The sequence below is a fragment of the Tympanuchus pallidicinctus genome, unplaced genomic scaffold (assembly GCF_026119805.1).
Source record: "Tympanuchus pallidicinctus isolate F22 unplaced genomic scaffold, pur_lepc_1.0 scaffold8, whole genome shotgun sequence".
In the NCBI taxonomy this organism is placed as follows: Eukaryota; Metazoa; Chordata; class Aves; order Galliformes; family Phasianidae; genus Tympanuchus; species Tympanuchus pallidicinctus.
Genome location: NW_026294802.1, coordinates 9,743,816 through 9,763,393, shown reverse-complemented (window position 1 = coordinate 9,763,393; position 19,578 = coordinate 9,743,816). Strand labels below are relative to the sequence as shown.

The 19,578-nt window shown below is 40.8% G+C and overlaps 1 protein-coding gene across 1 annotated transcript in view; it reads right to left on the bottom strand.

Annotated features, from left to right (window-relative positions):
* Window positions 1–19,578, bottom strand: part of STAB2 (stabilin 2) — a 77,579-nt gene that overhangs the window by 16,823 nt on the left and 41,178 nt on the right. Inside the window, exons 29-50 of the mRNA XM_052668772.1 lie at window positions 18,803–18,939; window positions 18,311–18,425; window positions 17,318–17,395; window positions 17,028–17,120; window positions 16,814–16,921; window positions 15,121–15,252; window positions 13,952–14,077; window positions 12,906–12,962; window positions 11,465–11,560; window positions 10,728–10,923; window positions 10,086–10,181; window positions 9,113–9,158; window positions 8,444–8,520; window positions 6,834–6,959; window positions 6,228–6,301; window positions 4,666–4,737; window positions 2,543–2,662; window positions 1,942–1,989; window positions 1,233–1,316; window positions 1,008–1,154; window positions 502–633; window positions 89–148 (exon numbers count right to left, since the gene is read on the bottom strand). Coding sequence (XP_052524732.1) covers window positions 89–148; window positions 502–633; window positions 1,008–1,154; window positions 1,233–1,316; window positions 1,942–1,989; window positions 2,543–2,662; window positions 4,666–4,737; window positions 6,228–6,301; window positions 6,834–6,959; window positions 8,444–8,520; window positions 9,113–9,158; window positions 10,086–10,181; window positions 10,728–10,923; window positions 11,465–11,560; window positions 12,906–12,962; window positions 13,952–14,077; window positions 15,121–15,252; window positions 16,814–16,921; window positions 17,028–17,120; window positions 17,318–17,395; window positions 18,311–18,425; window positions 18,803–18,939 — 2,220 coding nt within the window. The remainder of the gene's footprint in view (window positions 1–88; window positions 149–501; window positions 634–1,007; window positions 1,155–1,232; window positions 1,317–1,941; window positions 1,990–2,542; window positions 2,663–4,665; window positions 4,738–6,227; window positions 6,302–6,833; window positions 6,960–8,443; window positions 8,521–9,112; window positions 9,159–10,085; window positions 10,182–10,727; window positions 10,924–11,464; window positions 11,561–12,905; window positions 12,963–13,951; window positions 14,078–15,120; window positions 15,253–16,813; window positions 16,922–17,027; window positions 17,121–17,317; window positions 17,396–18,310; window positions 18,426–18,802; window positions 18,940–19,578) is intronic.

The window sequence follows — 19,578 nt, the reverse complement described above, 5'->3', positions numbered from 1 at the left end:
TCTGTGCCTTTATTTTTATTTTTATAAAAAAAAACAAACAAAACATTTTAAACATGTTCCTAATGGCTGCTGACTCTTGTGCACTTACCTCTAGCAAATTGCTGAACAGGACATATCCATTTTTGGCTGCAACCATTTCAAGGCTTTCCTACAAAGAAAGCAGTAGCCGGTAGATTAATGTGATAAATACATTATCAATGTATTTAAAACACAGATATTGTCTTATTTCCCCTTTAAGTGTTATTGCTTTTTTTGTTTTGTTTTGTGTTTTGTTACAAAAGCTATTGAAGAAGCCCTGAGCAAAAGTCCTCTTACACTATTCTTAGCATGAACGTACTTCCTGAATGAATTTTAAATATAGCATTTAACTTCATGGGCAGTGTCAAACCGTTTTTATGGAAGGTCTTCTTAGTATCACTACTTTATGTAACAATTGCACAGTAACAACAGTTAGGTAATATAAAAGCCCCATAGTTGAGAATAACCATGAGCTGCACTTACCCTCTTAGAGCCTGGGGGGAAATCCTGAATGTGTGATGGGACCAGGATCTGGTTTATGACATGAATCACGCCATTTGTACCAACAGTGTCACTGGATATAATTTCAGCTTTATTGTTCAAATACAGAGAGTTCTGAAAAGGCAGTTAAAAATATTTTCTGTGGGCTCTTGTTGGATGGTGAGGCTGCTGCCAAATTTCTTTGATATAGTGTCTTTATGTGCAACAAGTAGTGGTTTTAATAAATTATCCCTTGCAAGCATGGAAAACAGTGGAACCAAACCCCAGAGTTGTAAGGTAAAGGAACTCTCAAAGCAAGGTTGACACAACTCCAGTGTTAACATGGCAGATAAGTACTGCACATTTTGGCTAAATAGACACTTTTTTGATTTTTTTTTAATACCACATTTATTCTTATGCATCGGAGATGGTAGGAAAACATTCCATTTTTGAAAAAGGCTGAATGAACCCAGCCTGCTCAGACCCATACCTCTTCTTCACCATGTTACCTGAACATAGCTGATCTGTATGGCGTCCCCCTGCAGAGAAGTGATGTTTGTGAGCGTTGTCAGGTCACTGTGCAACAGGCTGGCACAGCCCACTATGTGGTACCTGAGGATTTGAGCCATCACCCCTTTGGCAAGCCATCCCCTCACCTGCAACAGAATGCAGAGGAATTGAGAAGCAGCTGAGCAAGGTGGCTCCATCTGAAAACTCACAGCCTTCTTACTCACCCTCTGGTCGCTATTTAAAACTTTTGTGTGAGGTACGAACACAGTGAAAGGGCCTGGGCCAGCAGTATCTCTGATGGACAAGGCCTGTCAGATTGGATGGGATAAAAGCAGTACAGAGTCATTAGTTCGCAATGATCACCAGTAATCTAAAATAAGCAGAGAGCACTGCTGAAGTGGGATGAATTCATCCATCTACCATGGCAACAGAAGTGAAGCTAGAATATAAGTCTGACTAGTTGGCCAATATATGTGAATCTGTGCTGTCCTGAGCTTGTGGGTAAACAATTGCTCCTGACATACAGTGGAAAACAATGACAACTGGTAATGCACACCAGCATCCTGTGATGTTTCAGACATCTGGAGATGGTGTAGCAAAATGAAAATGCTGCTGTGGGGTAGAAGATTGATATTCACTCACACCGGAATTTGTGAGAGAAGTACTGGAAAGCTTTATACTGAACTGGTGGAAAAATGCAGTTTTATGCCTGGTAAGGAGGCCTAACATTTCCCAGGAATGCTGGGGATTCTATAGCAGTTAATAGTTTAAATCAGAGCGTCTCTGATGTTAATGGCTTGCGATCGGAACCCAGTACCAATTATATCCAAGGATTTTGGTCAAGGACTTTGGTACACATCAGATCCCTGCCTGTTCCCCTCTGCACATCCTGAGGCAAAACAAACAAACAAAAAAAGCCAGCACTTTTCTTACCTCTAAATGAAAATAAAACTTAGATGTGTTGAAGTTCCTGAGAAGTTCCTGCAATCAAGAACATTGACTTTGTAACAATGCTGCAAATCTGGAGCAAAGTGCATGGAATGCAACTAATTGCAGCACTTGAAAAAAAAGGAAACTTCAAGCTTAGAGTTAATGCTGCCATTGCCCCTCTTCTATTCTTGCCTTGTTCTATAAAATAACAGGCTTCTTTGAAACTTGAAACTACCAGTAGTAATGTGCTAGTGCTGCACTATCAACCCATCAGTGTAGTGGTTTTCTCTTGAAGCTCTGTTATCAGTAAGAGATCCCGTAAGACAAAAACTAGCTTGTCAGTACTGGAAGGCTGCACTGCTGTGGATGTACTGTGTATTATACTCATTTTTTGTTTTGTTGTTGTTATCTAGCAATACCCAATTCTTGGATTAGGTTAATTGCGAATTCTGGGTGAGGGTTACCAAGTTATAAAAAAAATTTAAAAAATAAAGGCATGTTTATAGATAAGTATATATCTATAAATATATGTTTATAGATAAGTTTTGTATTCAATAGCTATGTGAGGAACAAGAAGAGACAGCAAATGTATGCAATACTTTACCCTGTGGATGTTGCCTCGGCATTTAAATCCATCTCCAATGTAGTTTGGTTTGCAGGTACAGGTCCGTTCTGTTAGCTCGGTGTCTTTACAGATGGCAAATTCACTGCACCCTCCATTATTCTTGTAAAATCAAAATTTAAAGTATTTCTTTGTTTCCAGGTGTAATAAAACAATTCTAGTTTATCATTTTTATTCTCATGCATACACATTAGGAGGATTTAATCCAAAGTGGCTTTTAGAAACCAGATCTTACTGACACTTATTACTATGTATTTGTTCTTGCAAACAAGAAAGAATATTTAATGCACCTAAGAAATCACATGACTCTCCTTTTATCCAGATAATGTGCATTGGAAGCAGAGGTGCACCCCAGCACTGCTTACCCTCTGGGAAACTCTGAGCTGAGGGGTTCACAGCTTTGATCCATCACGAGTCTGTGCTCCCCACTTAGCACCTCAGGTTGCAGTAAAGATTTTATCCTGGACTTGACAGCAAATCAGGAAAAAATGAAGCTATCTTGTTTTCTTTTGTGTGCTTGTTTTGTCCTTCTCAGTGCTGCTTATCCTTTGCCATGGGCAAAGTAGTGGAACATCCTTTGGGATCCTTCGGGATCTCTCAGTGGGGCTGGCCATAAGTAGTAAGTTTGGATAGGCTTGCTCTTTTTATTTTGCTAGCTGTAGGCAGACTGTTGGCAATCTTGGATTTGCCATAGCTACTCATGAAGTTTTGCTGCAGAGAGGTTTGGCCATATTGGAGCTAGGTTAGTCTCTGGTCTGACAGTAACAAATCTCAAGGCTATTTTTTTTTTAAAAGGCAGGATTAGTAATGTGGAAGTTGCTAGAACATGGCACAGAAAAAAGCATAGGACAATGACTCATAATTTCAAGCTATTCGTCCTGTAGCTTCTGTCTTTGTTCTTGCTCTTTCATCTCAGCAACCTTTCAAGGTTAGAGAAAGCTTGCTGACAGGCAGGGAGCATAAGAATTATGTTCGCTGTGCTCAGTACACAAAGAATTAATGTGTATGGGAGACTGGGTTTGTCCTTGCTGCAGCCTGCCAAGAGGCAGTGCAACGCAGCTTGTGCAGAGCACTGCATTGCTTGCAAATACATGGCTTGCAGTGGTTGCATGAAATGGAAGTGGCCTCAGGTGAAGGTCAGGAAGGGAAATGCCATGGGAAGGTCTGGGTTGCATTTTGTAAAGGCTAAGAAGGAAAGTAGTTTGTCCTGAGAAGACGCTCTTATTTATTTTTATTTATTTTTAAGCCTGCATGGCTCTGGTCTTTGCTTCATGGGAGTTTTGCCCCAGCTGAGCAAGTAGGCTGGGACCTCCACTGGGAACTTCTACTCCAATCAGTTCTCCAAACAACTGTTTACCCCAGTATGGATTTGACTAGTAAACATCCAGCAATGGTGAGGACTTAATGCTCTGATTTGGCAATTGAAACTTCAGCCTAAGAAGGGTATATGTTTGTTGTCACCTGATCATCCCTCTCAATTAGGCCACCCATGTGGACTCCCATATCACACCAGGGTGTTTAGTGGCTGGAGAATATTGAAAATAAATGGTGGTTTTGACCTACTGTAGATTCCTTTTGCTTCTCAATCACCTTGCTCCTGGAACAGCTACAGCCTACCTACTGAGCATCCCCATTATATATATGTATATGTATTTTATTGCAGGTAACCTGTAATAGTTCACACCGAGTTTTTCCTCATAATAGCTAAAATGTTGGTTAGACCTTTGGGACACGAGCCCTAATTTAGCTAGTGGCTTTTTATAGGAATTCCATCATCTACTGAGAAGACATGATTTACATGCTACCATTACAGTCTAGGATCTGTGTCTCTAGATCTGATTTAAAGTTGTTTTTAAGACTTAGTGATGAGTCCAGGCACTTGTATTATGTCCAGGCTGTGGTCCAGGAAAAACTTTCACTGCATATTTTGTTTCCAAAATAGTGACAGTATGAAAGCAAGTAGTGAAGTAAGAACGTTTAAAGATTAAATAAGTTAATGTGATTTCTAAGCATGAAAGGGCTGGTTTACCTATCTAACTTATACCAAACCTCAAAGTGTAATGCTCATAGCAAGATCTTAAATACTCTCTCCATGTGTTACTTACCTGTGAGCATAGATTGATATATGTGCATCTTTTACCATCTCCAGAGTATCCCTTCAAGCAATTGCAGACTGCCTACAGAGGAAGAATAGGAAACATGCATACACGGGGTTGTTAGATTTTTCAGCAAGTTTACGTTTAATTTTCTTTCCTTTGTTTGTTTGCTTGTTTGCTTGTTTGCCAGGTTAACATTTATGCTAAATGGGAATAACTCATTTCCTAGTGAGATGGTTTACAACTCATTAAACAAAAAGCACTTCACCTGTCTTGCAGCAGTTCCTCAGTTCTGAGCTACCACAGACTAAGGCTGAGGAAAAGCAATTTCTGACAGGATCTATTCCTTCCCCCCCCCCCCAAGCTTGTTCATCTCTCTTGTTTCTCCTCTGCTTCTCTGATCACTTAAAATGACACTTTGCATATCTGGACCGTCATCTTGCTGGCAAAGAAAACTAAAACCCTAATCTGTTTTTCCCATTTTTTATGCTACTTCTTTATTTTTCCTTCCTGTTTTTTTTTTTTTTTTTTTTTTTAAGTGATAAGTCATACCTGCAAAACACCTTTAGAACTGTGTCCTGATGTTACTGATAATTTCCCACCTGCTGGCAGCATATTCAGTGTTTGTGTCACAGTCACTTAGTTGGGCGCTTAGCCTTTCATCTTTGTGATAACTGCGACACGGCCACAATGACTTTGACTTCTCCTTTCCAGTTCTACTGCTTGGTGGTTCTCAGTTTTGAGTGAACAAGTAATACATAAGAGATTAAATTTTCAAGACGTTTTCTTTGGCAGAGAAAAATCTGCTAGGCAAAATATTAGTATCTGAATGACTGAAATTCCTGCAGAAGCACTTCTGCTCCTGAAGAAATTTTGATGTAACTGCCTGTTGCAGGATTACAGTCCTGCCAGTACCCAATATGAAGCTATAGAAGGATGACAAGAAGTGCTGCAATCAGGCAGTTTAGCTTCTCCTGGGTCTGGCACAAAAATAGAAACACTAATCTGTGCCACTTGATTGCCTGGGCAATTTGTTCCTCTTTTTTGCCTTTGTCTTTTCACACTTCTTCCCTTGCAGAGCATGCTGTACTTCTGCATGGGAGTTGCAGAACATTCACAGGAGGAGATGCTGCTATTCTGTAACTATTGAATGATAATTATGATTCTGCCTCTTCTGTTTCTTTGTGAATATATTTGAGCTGGGAGAAGAGCTGGTCTGAAATGGGATTTTTCCATAGGCAGTTTTTATAATAGTAACAAAAATAATTTGTCAATACTTTGAAAATAAAAGGTTTTCACTGGAAAAAATCCCAAGATAAAAAACCAACTGTTCAAAACAACAAAATACTGCTTTTCTCTGCAGTTCTGGATTTCTTTCACTGAAATCCAAGTTTTCATGTTTGTGCAGGCTTCCCCTCAAATGTATTTTTGAAGGAACACACTTTTCAGAGTCTTTGTTATGAAACTCAGTTTTCTATTTAAAAACAAAGTTGAGATAGGGCAATCTTTTTTTTTTTCCAACTGTAAAATGTTGGCAGGCAGTTACTCATCGACACTGACAAAATACTCACTTGATTGGGTCCTGTCTGAGTGCATTCTGCATTTTTATCACATCCACCATTGTTCTCCAGACAAGGGTTGATTTCTTTATGAAACAAACAGAAGCAGTTAAGAATCAATTAAACTCATTTAATTAGATATTTCAGTCTGGGTCTTGCAGTTGCCTCGGTAAATGCTAAAACACTGCCATCAGCATTTTGAAAGCTATACCTGTGGGACTGTATGGCACACAATCTCCTCAAGTCTTTAAGTCTGCTATGGTCAGAGGAACAGGAGTGTATCAACCATTTGAGGTCAGGCTGGAGGGGCTTTGAGCACCCTGATCTAATTGTAGGTGTCTCTGTTCATTGCAAGGGAGTTGGACTAGATGGTTCTTAAGGATCCTTTCTAACACAGACCATTCTATGATTGTAACTTGCTAACGCTTGGGCGATTTGTCTAGTAGTACCAACCATGTGGTGCTGCAGACAAGCCTGTAGGGATGCCTTTGTCACTATGGTCTCTAGTGTCAAGAAACTGCACTTCCGGATCATAGCAGAAAACAGATCTTCCATGCACAGGAAAGCTCACTCCTGTAATTTTCCTACTGTGATACATAAGACATTGGAATGTCTTACCCAAGCAGACTACTCCATCTCCGGTGTACCCAGCTTTGCAGACACACACTCTGTTTCCAGGTGTTGTTTTTCTACACTCTGCGTTGGCAGAACAGCCACCATTGCTGGTCTCACAGGCGTCAATAGCTGAATGGTGATGAGAACCCAGATAAACCAATAATACACTTACATGGCTCTTCTCTTGTTAGATAAAGTGGTCTTAAACACCTAATGGGATTTGTTGACATCTTCTGAATGACTCTCATTTAAGAGATTGTAGATGTCATTTGTACCAAATATTTATTATCTCTTTTTTATTCCTCTTTATTACCTCTAACTAGGGAGGTAATGAGAAGGAAAGCAGGAGATTTGTCTGGTCTGGAAGATAAGAATTCAAATTCAGATTTGGCTTTCGATAACTTTCCAGTTTCTGATTCTGCACATTCTAATCAACCAACAAAAAAGGCCCCTTTGTACTCTTCTCCAGATTAAACAGGAGTCTGAAGGTTTTCTTTAGCTTGCCCTTTTCTGTACACAGATCAAATGGTCATCTCTTATGGACTCTAATACCATCCAGCCCTCCTGTGGCAAAAAGTACTGCTTGTTATTCAGATGGATGCTTGTGCTGTTCCTGTAGCTCTGAATGAATTAGAGGATCACAAACTGACCCTTCTTGTGACCCAGAATGCAGTGAGGGAGCTTCTTCTGAACTCGTGTGGATCAAACCAGCTCGAACACCGCTTTAGTTTTTGCCTCAAATGACCTCAAATTGCTGTTTCAGCATCTCTAACAGCCAGACTGAGGAGATTATTTTCTTGTAGTTGTTTTTGTCTGGGAATCCTGTGCAGGGGCATAAGGATGAGCTTAGAGCCTATAGGGGTGACCTACATCCCCCAGCTCTTCTTGCACTTGTGTATTTCCTATTAGGAGATTAAAATTGCTTTTGGTTGGTTTGGGTTTGGGATAGCAATAGTTCAGGTACTGGATTAAGATCTTGCCAGCCGTTGTCAGTAGACAGATATGTTTCTGTTCCCCAGAGCATTAGTATCTTAATCAGCTAGGGATTAGGTAAATAAACTGTAAAATTGTAGTAATTGCAGCCGGAAATGGTCTATCCCTTAAATCTGGATCTCCAGGCTTTTGGATGCCCACACATGATAAGCTGCTATTGCCCTTGTTGGAGGGTCTGTATGCCCTAAATAAGTTGAATTTTACCACCCCAGAAATCTGTACAAGTTCCAAACGCTGAGGAAATAACATGGCTGTACAGTTCCCAGCAGCTGGAAGTGCTGTTGTGCCCTGAGTTGATCTCTGTTTGCTGAGCTTTGTCGGAAAAAGGAGTAAAAGTCATAATCCAGGTTTCATTACCCTGCAAACAATGGGGCCTGAGTTGTGCACAGGATGTTCCCTCTCCTCTAGTCTCCCTTAGCACGTCCCCTAACTTGCAGGCTCTGAGCCCTTTGTTTGCTATGAATCTGCACCTGTTGCACTTTCACTCATTTCCAGCAAACTGGCAGCAATTCCTGTTTTTAAGTGGTGTGCAGGGGAGTGCTCCTCACTCAGCAGCTCCACTGTGACCACAGTGCATTTCAGGCACTCTTTATAACAGGGAGGAGATGTTGTTCACTTGCCTGTGCAAAATGTCCCATTCCCTGTGAACCCAGCCGCACATTTGCAATAGGCAGTGTCGTTTGACAGGAGAAGGCAGCTAGAGATGTGAAAGGAGATAGGTGACATTAAAATAAATGAATATAACATTCAGGTCTTTCATACATTCCCTTTTGTGTAGAAAGAAATGTTTAACCATATATTTTGATGTAACTACAATCATAGGAACAAACTCAGCCAGACCAAGCTGTCAGAATTTGTTTTAGACGAATCATTTCAAGTATTAAAAAATGAGTGCTTTGGCCATCAGATGTCCTGTTTTCTCATGCAGAACTCCAGAAATTCATGCCCACTCAAAAGCTGCGCGCAAATTTTTGTTTGTGCTTGTACGGTATCACCTTCAGTCTGCAAGTGTGGATTTAAATTTCTTTGTCTGTTACATGGCAAGACGTGTCTCACCTCCCTCTCTTTCTAAATCCCATTTGTTTCCCCTTTTAACATGTGCATTTTGAAAATTTCAGCCTTATTACTGAATACATTGTTAACACTGCCCTTTATCTCTGGAGTAGAAAACGTGAGTTATCTGTACTGCTGAGAAATCTTCAAAAAGAACAAGATAGACCATGGTTTTGTTTTGCCGGAGACCCCCATTTTCTCCTCTCTCTCCCCAAAAAAGTACATTTCATACATACTTGGCGCTGGTATGGCATGTGTTGTTACATGCGTCATCTTTGATTTCTGCAAGGGAAAAAAGTGAAGCAGAGATCAGAGCCTTTCAGGTTGATATCCTTTGAGTTTCCCACTTTTTCATGACTCTCATGCAGAGCTGGAGTCTCTGGCTCCTGTGCCAGACAACCAGCTGCTCACAAGGAATCTGGCATTCCCTTTGGCTCAATGACTCTGTACAGATCAGTGAGTACCACTTAAATTCAGCCACAAAGAAACTGATTGTTCACACATTGCCAGCAAAAATGCTTCACCTGCTGCCATTTATCTTTATGCTGGTAAGTTTTGTGCATGATTGGTTTAATTATGTAAGCTTTCCAAAGGGACTGTAAGTTCCTGTCAGTGTTAGCTATTAAGTTTCCCTCACTACTATATCCCCCTGAAATTTAAAATAGATATTAAATGCTATTATTAATGTATTTTTACAGTTCTTCATTTTATGCAGAGTTCTGAAATAGTTATTTAATACATTTCAATTATGTCTGACTAAGTATAATTTAATTTGATAGAGGAGCTGTATTAAATCAAGACAAACTGATTTATTTGCCAGTCAATTTTTATTGTATTAGTGAGATCATAACTTAATATCCAGTTTTGCACAGCTGAATCAACTTATTGAAACCCCTGAGAGTAGTATCTGAGGACCAAATTCTGTTTGCTAATTTTGCTTTGCAAAATACATAGCCTTAACAAACAGGATGTTCTAGGACAGATATAGGGTGACAGGGCTAGAGAATTAGCTAAGTATGGCATTTAAGTCTCATGAGCAGCTGACTCTTTATTAGTATAGTGACTAAATCTCTGAGCACAGGCCTGTGGGAAGCTGCTGGATATCTGGTAGTGCACTTGGATGCCTGACACTGGTCTCTGGTCACTTCTGCAGTTCCGACCTTTCCTAAAATGCTCACTTCTTTCCCAGAAAACAAGGAGGGCACTTACCACTCTCACATGTCACTCCCCTCCAGCCGATGCTGCATTCACAGGAGCCATCCCCATCGATCCCACTGCTGCATTTCCCATGGACACATGCACACACTGTAGGGAGAGACGGGAGGAAACCAGCGTGTAGAATAAATCCAAACTCAAATCTTGCTCTGATCTTGCTCAAATCTTCCCTCTGATCCCAAATACAGGGACTGAAAATGTATTTTAATAGGAAACATCGGTGAAAAATCAGTGTTTTAGATGATCATTCATGGTGGATGCTGCTTGAAGCCCCAGAGAAGGGGTATATCTCTATGTAGGGGCTTCTCTGAAGAAGGAGATAGTGAGAAAATACAATTACTGGGAAAGATAAAGTTATGAAAAGGCCAAGAGGGCTGGCCAATTAACACATAAGCAATGTAGCTTTCAAGAACATAGAATGGATGCAGATAGAACTAAGGAGGTTTTAGATTTCCCTTGGAGACTTCCCTCGATCAGCTAGAAACCTCATGGAAAGCAGCTTACTTTTAAAACCAGACATGTAATTAGTTAACCACACTGACTTTGCATCACGCAACCCTCAGAATTTTCCTTCCATCCTCCACCCCTGCACCCCCTGAGAAGACCAAGAAAGATGCAGCTCAGGCCACTCAGTACCTTGATCACAGTTGCGGCCATACTTGCCCTCGGCGCAGCTCTCACAGGCCGTGCCGACAAAGCCAGCTCCGCACTGGCAGATGCCGCTGCCATTGATGCCATCCAGGCAGATGCCGTTGCCGAAGCAAGCACTACCTGCCTTGCCGGGGCAGGGCTGGCACTGCTGTCCAAAGAAGCCAGCACAGCACTCCCTGGTCTGCAGTGTGAGAAACTGGATCAGGATAAGGGCAGTGGGGACCCTTAAACATGGCAGCAAGGAATTGTCTCTTGGATCTGATGTTGGATGGAGGGAGCTAGAGACCTGGAGTTTAGTAGTGCTTTAGCTCTGCTGTTTGCAGCCTTGATCCCTACTGTGCTCCCCCAAGTCCCTGCTGAGACTTAGAGCCATAGAACCCTAAAATCATTAAGATTGGAAAAGACCTTTAAGCTCACCAAGTCAACCTACCCCCACCATGCCCTCACAAAATCAACAGGGGTCACCATGGGAAAGGTGGAAAGACAAGCACACAGTGACCTTTTCCAAATTGCTTCTGCATCCCACCCCTTCCTCTGCTCAGGACATCAGCAGCCTTAGTCCCATCTCTGCTGTGTCTAGACCCTAGAGGATACAAGATACAAGAAGGTATGCTGCCAGGGACTACACATACAAGCTCCATGTGTTTAGTGACAATTACAAGGAAAGTGAAGATCATGGATGGGTGTTCCCAGTATCCCTGTGACAGGAATGGTGTACTCACAATAATGGTTTTTGCACACTTTGGCTGGCATCCGATCTGGATGGTGTACAGTCTCATGTTGTTTTCTGAGAAGATGCAGTATTTCTTCTCCCCTGCCTGAGTGAATATTGGAGAAAGAGCTGCACTTCTGAGCAGTACTGATCAGCTGTTTTCAAATGTTTTTGAAAAGATTGGGATTAATTTTTTGCATGCTGTGCAATGACTCATACATTTGTAATGGAAGCTAAGAAGTACTTACAGCAGTAACATCTTAGATAAAATGATTTTCGCTAAAGAATGTGCAGCCAAATTCATTCAGCACCCTGCAGCATTTTAAAAATGTATTTAATATTGTCTCTCCTCAGAATTGAAGTGAATCTTCTTCTGAGGCCTGACTGGCTTTTTTCTTTCTGCAATATTGTGCATTCTTCCTAACCTTCTTGAAAAACCAAGTGTCAAAGTATGTCAAAAGCAGCCATCGGTACATTATCGCCCAGATCTGGACACAGCTGGGGAAGCTTGCTCTTGGGAGAAGAAATGCCAGTCTTGTACATTTGTTAGGAAGTTGAGATAAGCGTCCAGCTACTTGCTGAAAATGAAATGTTAATGGTTTTGAGATTTACCCATGAGTGCTTTAGTTGGGCTTTGCCAACCAATTATTTTAATGGACTGGATGGTACTTGATCTCTTTTGGAATCCTATTAGCAACACAATTAGTCTAATTAAAGATGAAAATTCTAGAGGAAAAAATGTTTATATAATCCCAACAGAGGGTCTTTCCCAGAAAAATTCGGACATCAAGAGATTTTAGATCTCCTTATGGTTGGTAGGGTCCTCCTAAATATCCACAGTTCCCATACATGGGAATTGGGCACCCACAGTCTCCAAGTTTCTGTGTGACGGGTAACTCACAGCACGGAGCCAGGCTGATTTTGCTGTTCTGTACTTTGACCTGATGAGTAAGAAACCTGCTCGGGTAGCAAATATGCTCTGGGTTGTTCTCAACTCCTTCATAGTAGGGAATTTTGCTTGGTAGAGCAACTACTGCAGTTGGAGGATTCTTCATGTGACAAAGCGCTAACTAGAAACTGGTCTTTCTGGATGAAGCTATCTTTAAGATACTCTTGATTCTGCTCCCCTGCCCAAAGGGTGGCTTAGACCAAGGGTGGATTTATGCTGTTTCTGTAAAAAATGTATATAGAATACCAAACTAACTATGATGACTGCTGTTAAAACTGAGGCTATTACATCATAGAATCATATCATAGAATCACCAAGGTTGGAAAAGAACTACAAGATCATCCAGTCCAACCATACATTAGTCACCAATAGCTCTAACTAAACCACGTCCCTCAACACAACATCTAAATGTTCGTTGAACAACTATATACAAAAGGAGATTGAACATATCTATGCTAAGTTTTTATATATATATAGTAAGTATGTACAATAAAAGACTTACTATTTCTTTTGTTCCTGGGGGGCAACTTGATGGTTGTGAACAAATTCTGCACTTTTCCTTAAGCAAAATGAAAGGAAAAGGAAAGCTCATTTAGATACTTTGCAATACCCTTGTAAAGTGATGTTTCCTGAACACCTCCCCACTCGAGTGCAATATGAAATAAACCCTGACCTTGGATACAGCTTGCTTGTACCATGAGGGTAATGGCAACTTGGTGCCACTTTACTAAGGCTTGTAAATGTAAAGTGTGTAGCTGAATTTATTGGAAAATAATATTGCAAGCAAAAGCAAAGACTGTGTGAAGCCTAGCACCTGACTAAGAAAAGCTTGGAAAAAAATTGGGTGATCTATACACAAATACAGGACTGTATCCCAAAGAATATAATTAGGCTACAAAAGTTCATGCCTGTTCAATTTGCTTTGGCCAAAGCACTAATCTCACTTTGTCTGCCTTGTCTAGAAGATTGTGGGCTGCATCAAAAGGGAATTACACTGCAGGTTTGCTATCCTATCTCCACCCTCAGGAGAAAAACCAAAATAACCTTTCTCTGCCCATACGAGGAAACTACATCCTTCCTTAAAGGGATATAAAACCATCTGGATTTCATATATAAAAGGAACAGAAGGGGGAGAGTGCTTTACTCAGAGGGCACAAAGATTTCACGTGCATAGGCAGAGGCGATCTGTTTCTGGAATGAATACTTTACTAAAAGTATTTTCTTTTTCTCCCCACTTCCTGCTTTACTTGACAAACATCATCTGGTAGAACAGATGTATTAAAATGGTACGTAATTATTTTCTGAAAATTAAAGCTTATTAACCAACTTACTCCTGGGGTATTCTAATATTTTCTTATCCAGGCTGTCAGTACATTTTAACTGATGCAAAAATCCTTGGTAGGAATATCCTTCATAGATAATGCATGCATTCCTTACTGGCACGTAGTGTCATGCATCCTGTACATATTAGCCTGTACATTTTAGCCATGTTCTGCTGGAGATATCTTTGATGGGCTTTTGGGAATCTGTACAAACAGAACCACTTACAGTGATAATAGTATGATTAGCATCACATCTGTTCTTCTGGATTTCCAGAACTTTTCCCAATCCATGGATAATTCCTTTGTCTGTTGCAACATTTGCATAGCTTATAGGTGCATCGTTTACGAATAGCTGCAAAAGAAATGCCATCAGTTTTAAAGCAGCAGCAGAGCTCTTATCTCATTGGTGACTGAACAGTAGTGAGTGAAGGAAGGAGTGGAGCACATGGCTCACTTCTGGAAAACTTCTGGAAGGGTGCAGTCGATTTGAAGCACTTTCTTGCATCTCAGTTGATGCTTTTAAGAGCTTTACTGAACTGGAGGGCATGAGATAGATGCAACTTGTTGGAGTTACTTAGCAACAGGATCTGTCTGAGCTGCTTTTTCTACATGGGATGCAAAATATAAACACTTTGAAGAAGAAGAAGCCTGAAGCAAGTCAAGGGCTGTGTTTTCTGCCTTGTTGGGGGGCAGGATGTTTCAGGGAAGAACTTCTTGGCAACTGCTCCTTCAAGGTGGGCTTTCAGCATCACACTGCTATCCCCCTCTCCCTTCATCCCCTCCTCCACCCCACAAGCAGTTGTTTTTCCAGGAATCTGCAGAGAAAGCAGCAGGGCTGATACTGTTTTAGTAAGGAGCTTTCCGTCCTCCCTTGTTTATGCCCATAAGGAGCTCTGTGGCAGAGAAGGAGGAGGACAAAATTCCCTTCTTGTCCGTGCCACAGAATTGGGTGGGTTCCTTAATCTTTCTGTGATTGACTTTCCTATGAGTGGTGTTGAAAAGCAATTAATATTTGTTGCCAAATGCTTAAAGCTCTTAGGTCTGAAAGTGGAACAGATCTGCAGAAAATTAATTTGATGTGTTATAACTGAAGGTAGGTTTTAATAGTTCTTTGGAAGTCAGATTAATGACTACTTTACAATGCAAGCTTGTGACTGCTAGAGATGCATGTCTACCACAGTGGTTTTTAAAATGCAGTACTGAATGTAAAAAGTATAATTGAAATAAAATCCAATTGAAGATCCCTTCGAGGGTGACTTTGAATTATAGATCTGAGAGAGGCATTCAGTATGAGTGGCATACTTTGTGTTGTTAAGCCCAGAAGCTATCATTGGCTGCACGGCTCTTTTTGGCTGCTTGTAAGGCATGAAACTGAATAATTGCAGACAGCAGTACCTGGCTGTTATGGAGGAAAAACCCAACATGGTAGGAGTACCCAAGCATGGTCTCCCTGTGCATGCCATTGTGCAGCTCATTCTTCAGGAGCTTTTCATCTATCAAAATGTGATAACGGATTTGGTCCTCATCCTGCAAACACACAATTAAATTCAGGGTTCTGTAACAAAGCACAAAAAGTTATTTGGGGTAACTTTTCTCAGAGTGTAAACAAGACCTATGAGAAATCCCATTGCCTATTGTCCCCATGTTCTGAACATTCATACTGCTCTTTATTCTTCTGCTCCTTCAAAAGTGTGTGAAAACATGAAGTAACCCAGTCTGCAAGATTTGTGATGTCTCCTGGCTTTGCCCACAGGGTCTCATTTATGTATCATGTAGTAGTCAACAGCAGGGTGAGAAGTCATTCTTAACATAACCTTGCCTCCTGAGAGGCCAAGAAATGGGATCTCTTCACTGTGCTGATCTCTTCTCTGAGACAAAGTTCTCTGGAGGTGTTTTATAAAGAGGATATGAAATTAGGGAGCATGGGAAAAAATGGAATAAACTTACTAGTAAGCAGTGAAAATGAAAAGGACTTCTGTTTGTGTGTAACACAAATCCAACAAGATTGATGTTTTAAAGCTATGTATGTGTTTCTCAGAGATTTATTATAGATACTTATAGTGATGTGGAAATGATGACATTGAAATTAATTAAAACAGAGATCAAAAGTCACTTGAGATGATTTACACTGATAATGCATGATTTCTTCTGGTGAGGAAGCAATCAGGATTCTGTTATGGGACAACTGGCAGGATTCTGTTATGGGACAACTGCTCAGCATTTAATGTCTCGGGATGAGTCATTTGAATGTTGTGCCCTTCAGCTTCCATGCTGAAAATGGGGACTATGGAAGCAGAGATAGAGTGCAGCAGAGTAAGTATGTTTCAGCTAAAGCATGACGCTGGCATAAGAATAAAGGGATACGAGCTAGCCAGAAGTATGCTGTCAAAATACTATGAACTGACTCTGAGAGGGAGGCCTGAAACTGTCAGAGGAGGTGGGATAACTACATCCACTCCAGTGTAGGGAGCCAGTGACTGGGTAGGGCCTGGGCCTAGTATAAGGTTGCTGGCACAGGGCAATGGTAATGGGGTTTGCCAGATGAATTTTTTCTAGCCAGGAAATATTCAGGTATTTTTCTTAACTCTGGGACTGGCCAGAGGTGCTTAAATGTCGGTATTACAGCATTACAGTTTGCAGGAAGTGGTGTGGGATGGTGTTCCAGCAGGAGTGATGGGGACGAATGTCTGGATAGCTGTAAGAAGGAGTCAAATTATTTTGTGATGAATTCGCTAGTGATGACAGGGGATTGGACTTGTTCACCTAGGAAAGCCATTTCAGTGGTATTCCTGGTCATTCCTGTTCTGATCTTCCTTGAGGGACATTGGAGAAAGTCTAGTCCAATACTTTGATTTTTAGAGTTGTTTTAATCCAGAGAAAGCCAAAACCCAGAACAAATAGTTAATTTCTGTCAAGCCAGGAAAATATATGGATCCACTCCTCCTCATCTCTGCTGGTGGTAATAACAAACTTACTAGTTTGTTGGAAAATGAATACCTCTTCCTATTTCTGTATCCTTTCAATCCATCCACTTGAAACTGAAATGAGACCCTCAGGTGTTAAGACATACCCTGTGAGTAATACATACCAGAGTAGCAACCTTTTTATCCCTCAGGTAATTTTCTATGGCACCATTATTTGGGGCAAACACTGTGTATGTGTTTGCAGCTTCTATTTCATTTGCCAGGCCGTATTGCTGTTGCAAAATACATAAAAAACACAAATCACTATGGGATGATCACTGATACTCTGATACCAGTTCAAATTCAAGCTCCTATCTTTAAAAAGTTGTGAAAACTTACAATAATGTAGCCCCTGAAAATGGAGTAGTCGGGCATTTGCTCAAGACGGGCCAGTAGCCTCGGCATGATGGTGCTTCGCAGGGGGGTCAGAACCTAGAAAGAAAGTAGATGCTTTAAAATTTTAATACAAAAGTGTATCCCACCTGTGCAAATGCTGTGGTTGCAGCTGCAAGGAGCAGATGCAGGAGCAGATGTTTTTCTGCTCAAATAATTTATTCTCAAGAGCCATTGACTACATTCTGTTGGATTGTGGTTGCAGAGGAATGAACCCTCTCTGCTTGGCCACGTACCTTATCAATAACATGTATGATCCCATTTGTGGATGCGATGTCACCAGTCACAATGTGAGCACCCTCAACAGTGAGGTTCTGAAAGGACAAGAGGAGAAAAGGAAGGGTTTGGCACCATGGTGGCAATGGTTTCCTGGTGGTTTGTGCTGTGGGTTTTCACAGCTTCATAGACTCTGGCCTGAGGTTCTACCATTGCTCTGCTTTCCACCAATCTGGCCCTGATGTTGAATTCTCTTCAGGAAACCATAACCCGGGGACTTTGTGCTGCACCCACCTGCTGACCAGCAAAGCCACATGGTTATACTGGTTTGGCCATTTGGGGCAGGGGGGCTTGCCCCACCTGAGTCAGAGTGAGCTCCTTTCTGGACCTCCACTGTCACACTCTGCTGTGTCTTTGCGTCCCTCAGGAACAACATGCTTTTTTTCTCAATGTGGAGAACTCTTTCCTCCTGTAACAGGACTGATGTGCTTAAACGTGTCATAGGTATTTCTAGAAAATACTTCTCTTCAGAACATGGAGTACTATATAAAAAGGCTGAGGATGAAGGGCTGTCAGTGGTAACTACTTACCTTTGAAAACACCTCTGTGTGATCTGAGACTATTGAATTGCACATGCAGATATTTGCATGACATCACTTCTTCCTCCTATGTTTCCAGTTTCCTAAAATAAGTTATTGGGTTTCCCTGATGTGTTTTGTCTTAAATTAGTTCACAGGCTGTGCTGGGCCTAGGTTGCACTTCTGTTTTACTACAAGACATTAGGAATAAATAATACTGCCAATGAATTTCAGCTGGGACAATTTGTGGGGAAAATCACATTAGTGTTTTGCCAAGAGGGCCCCATATAATTGATCTATTCCTTTAATTTTATGGCATAGTCTTTTTAAAACTACAGGTGCATAATATCTATCTGGTTTTTAACGTGAGCATGCTGTCAGCAGAGATGTCAGGGTCTTATGTTTGATACCGCAGTGGTTTGCAGGTCATCTCACCCCATTTTCTTTAGATAAGTGTAGGAAGTTGCTCTGTAGGGATGTTGGCAGCATATCAGAAGATGATAAATTCTGGAAATCGGCAAAGCTGAAAGCTCCTGTCAGTAGATGATACCTAAAAGAAATGAACTGAATTTTAAAGTTTTGCATTTTCTCAGGTTTTTTTCTTTCTTTTTTTTTTTTCTTCTCTCCCCCTCCTCCCCCAAACACATTTATTTTGTCTAAAACTGTGGTTTAAAGCAGAAATGGTTTGTACAATGCCTAGTTCAGCTATGTTTTGATCTTAGCTTAGCCTTTAAACATTTCTGGCATGATACAAATAATGTCTCTGTTTTCAGTGGAGCTGCTACAGAGATTTATAGTACTGTAACTAGAAGTAAAATACTATGTGCCTCCCTTAAAAATATCATAGCTGTCTTGCTGTGGGGACTTCATATCAAAGACTTGTTTGGAATGAAAAGCAATTCACAGAAAAACAAAACCATTACGTACTTCAGTAGGGTTGGGATATTACTCTTTGACATCCAAAAATCTTTTTCATCTTCATCCATGTTTTCAATTGCTTGAAGAGAAGGCACGAGGACAGTTAGATTTGAGGTGGTGGACAACACTGAGTTTAACTGAGCATCCTGCATGAAAATAAGAAAAGTAAAAGAATTAATCCTAATTATGACATATAAATAGCTGCCACTGACTTACTAGCAAGGTGGGGTGTGTGACGTGCTTTGTGACTGGCCTGAGGAGGAAAAACTATTAAACTGAGCAATGACTTGAACAGAAGTACTTAGAGCTGAACAAAAATAGTAAATGAGTATCTATATTTTACAGAATAGATTGACAGCATTTAAAGGGCAACAAAAAAGTTCAGGTCAGAATTGATTTTTTTTATCATGAAGCACGTGAGGGAAGTCATATCACCTCCCACCAAAGCTGCCCTGTCTTTTGGGTTCTATTTTATGTTCCTAAATGTTAAAAAAGAAAATCAGTGGGCTAAGTTCTGCTAGTCACTCATAACTGCAGTGACCTGCTCTTGCTGAATGCTCCTGCCTACTTAATAGATAGGAGGTTTGTGATCCGTAAAACAAGAAATCCATGTAATGCAATGTTCACATTTGGAATAAGAATGGATTTGGAATTGACTGGGATTTTTCAAGATGTACAACAGTGCACACCAGCACTTCCATGGGTTTTTCTGCTCTGACAGCCATGATTTTAGCTGGGGGATGTAGGCTTTGTAGTATGCATCATCCCCTATATGTTCATGTCTA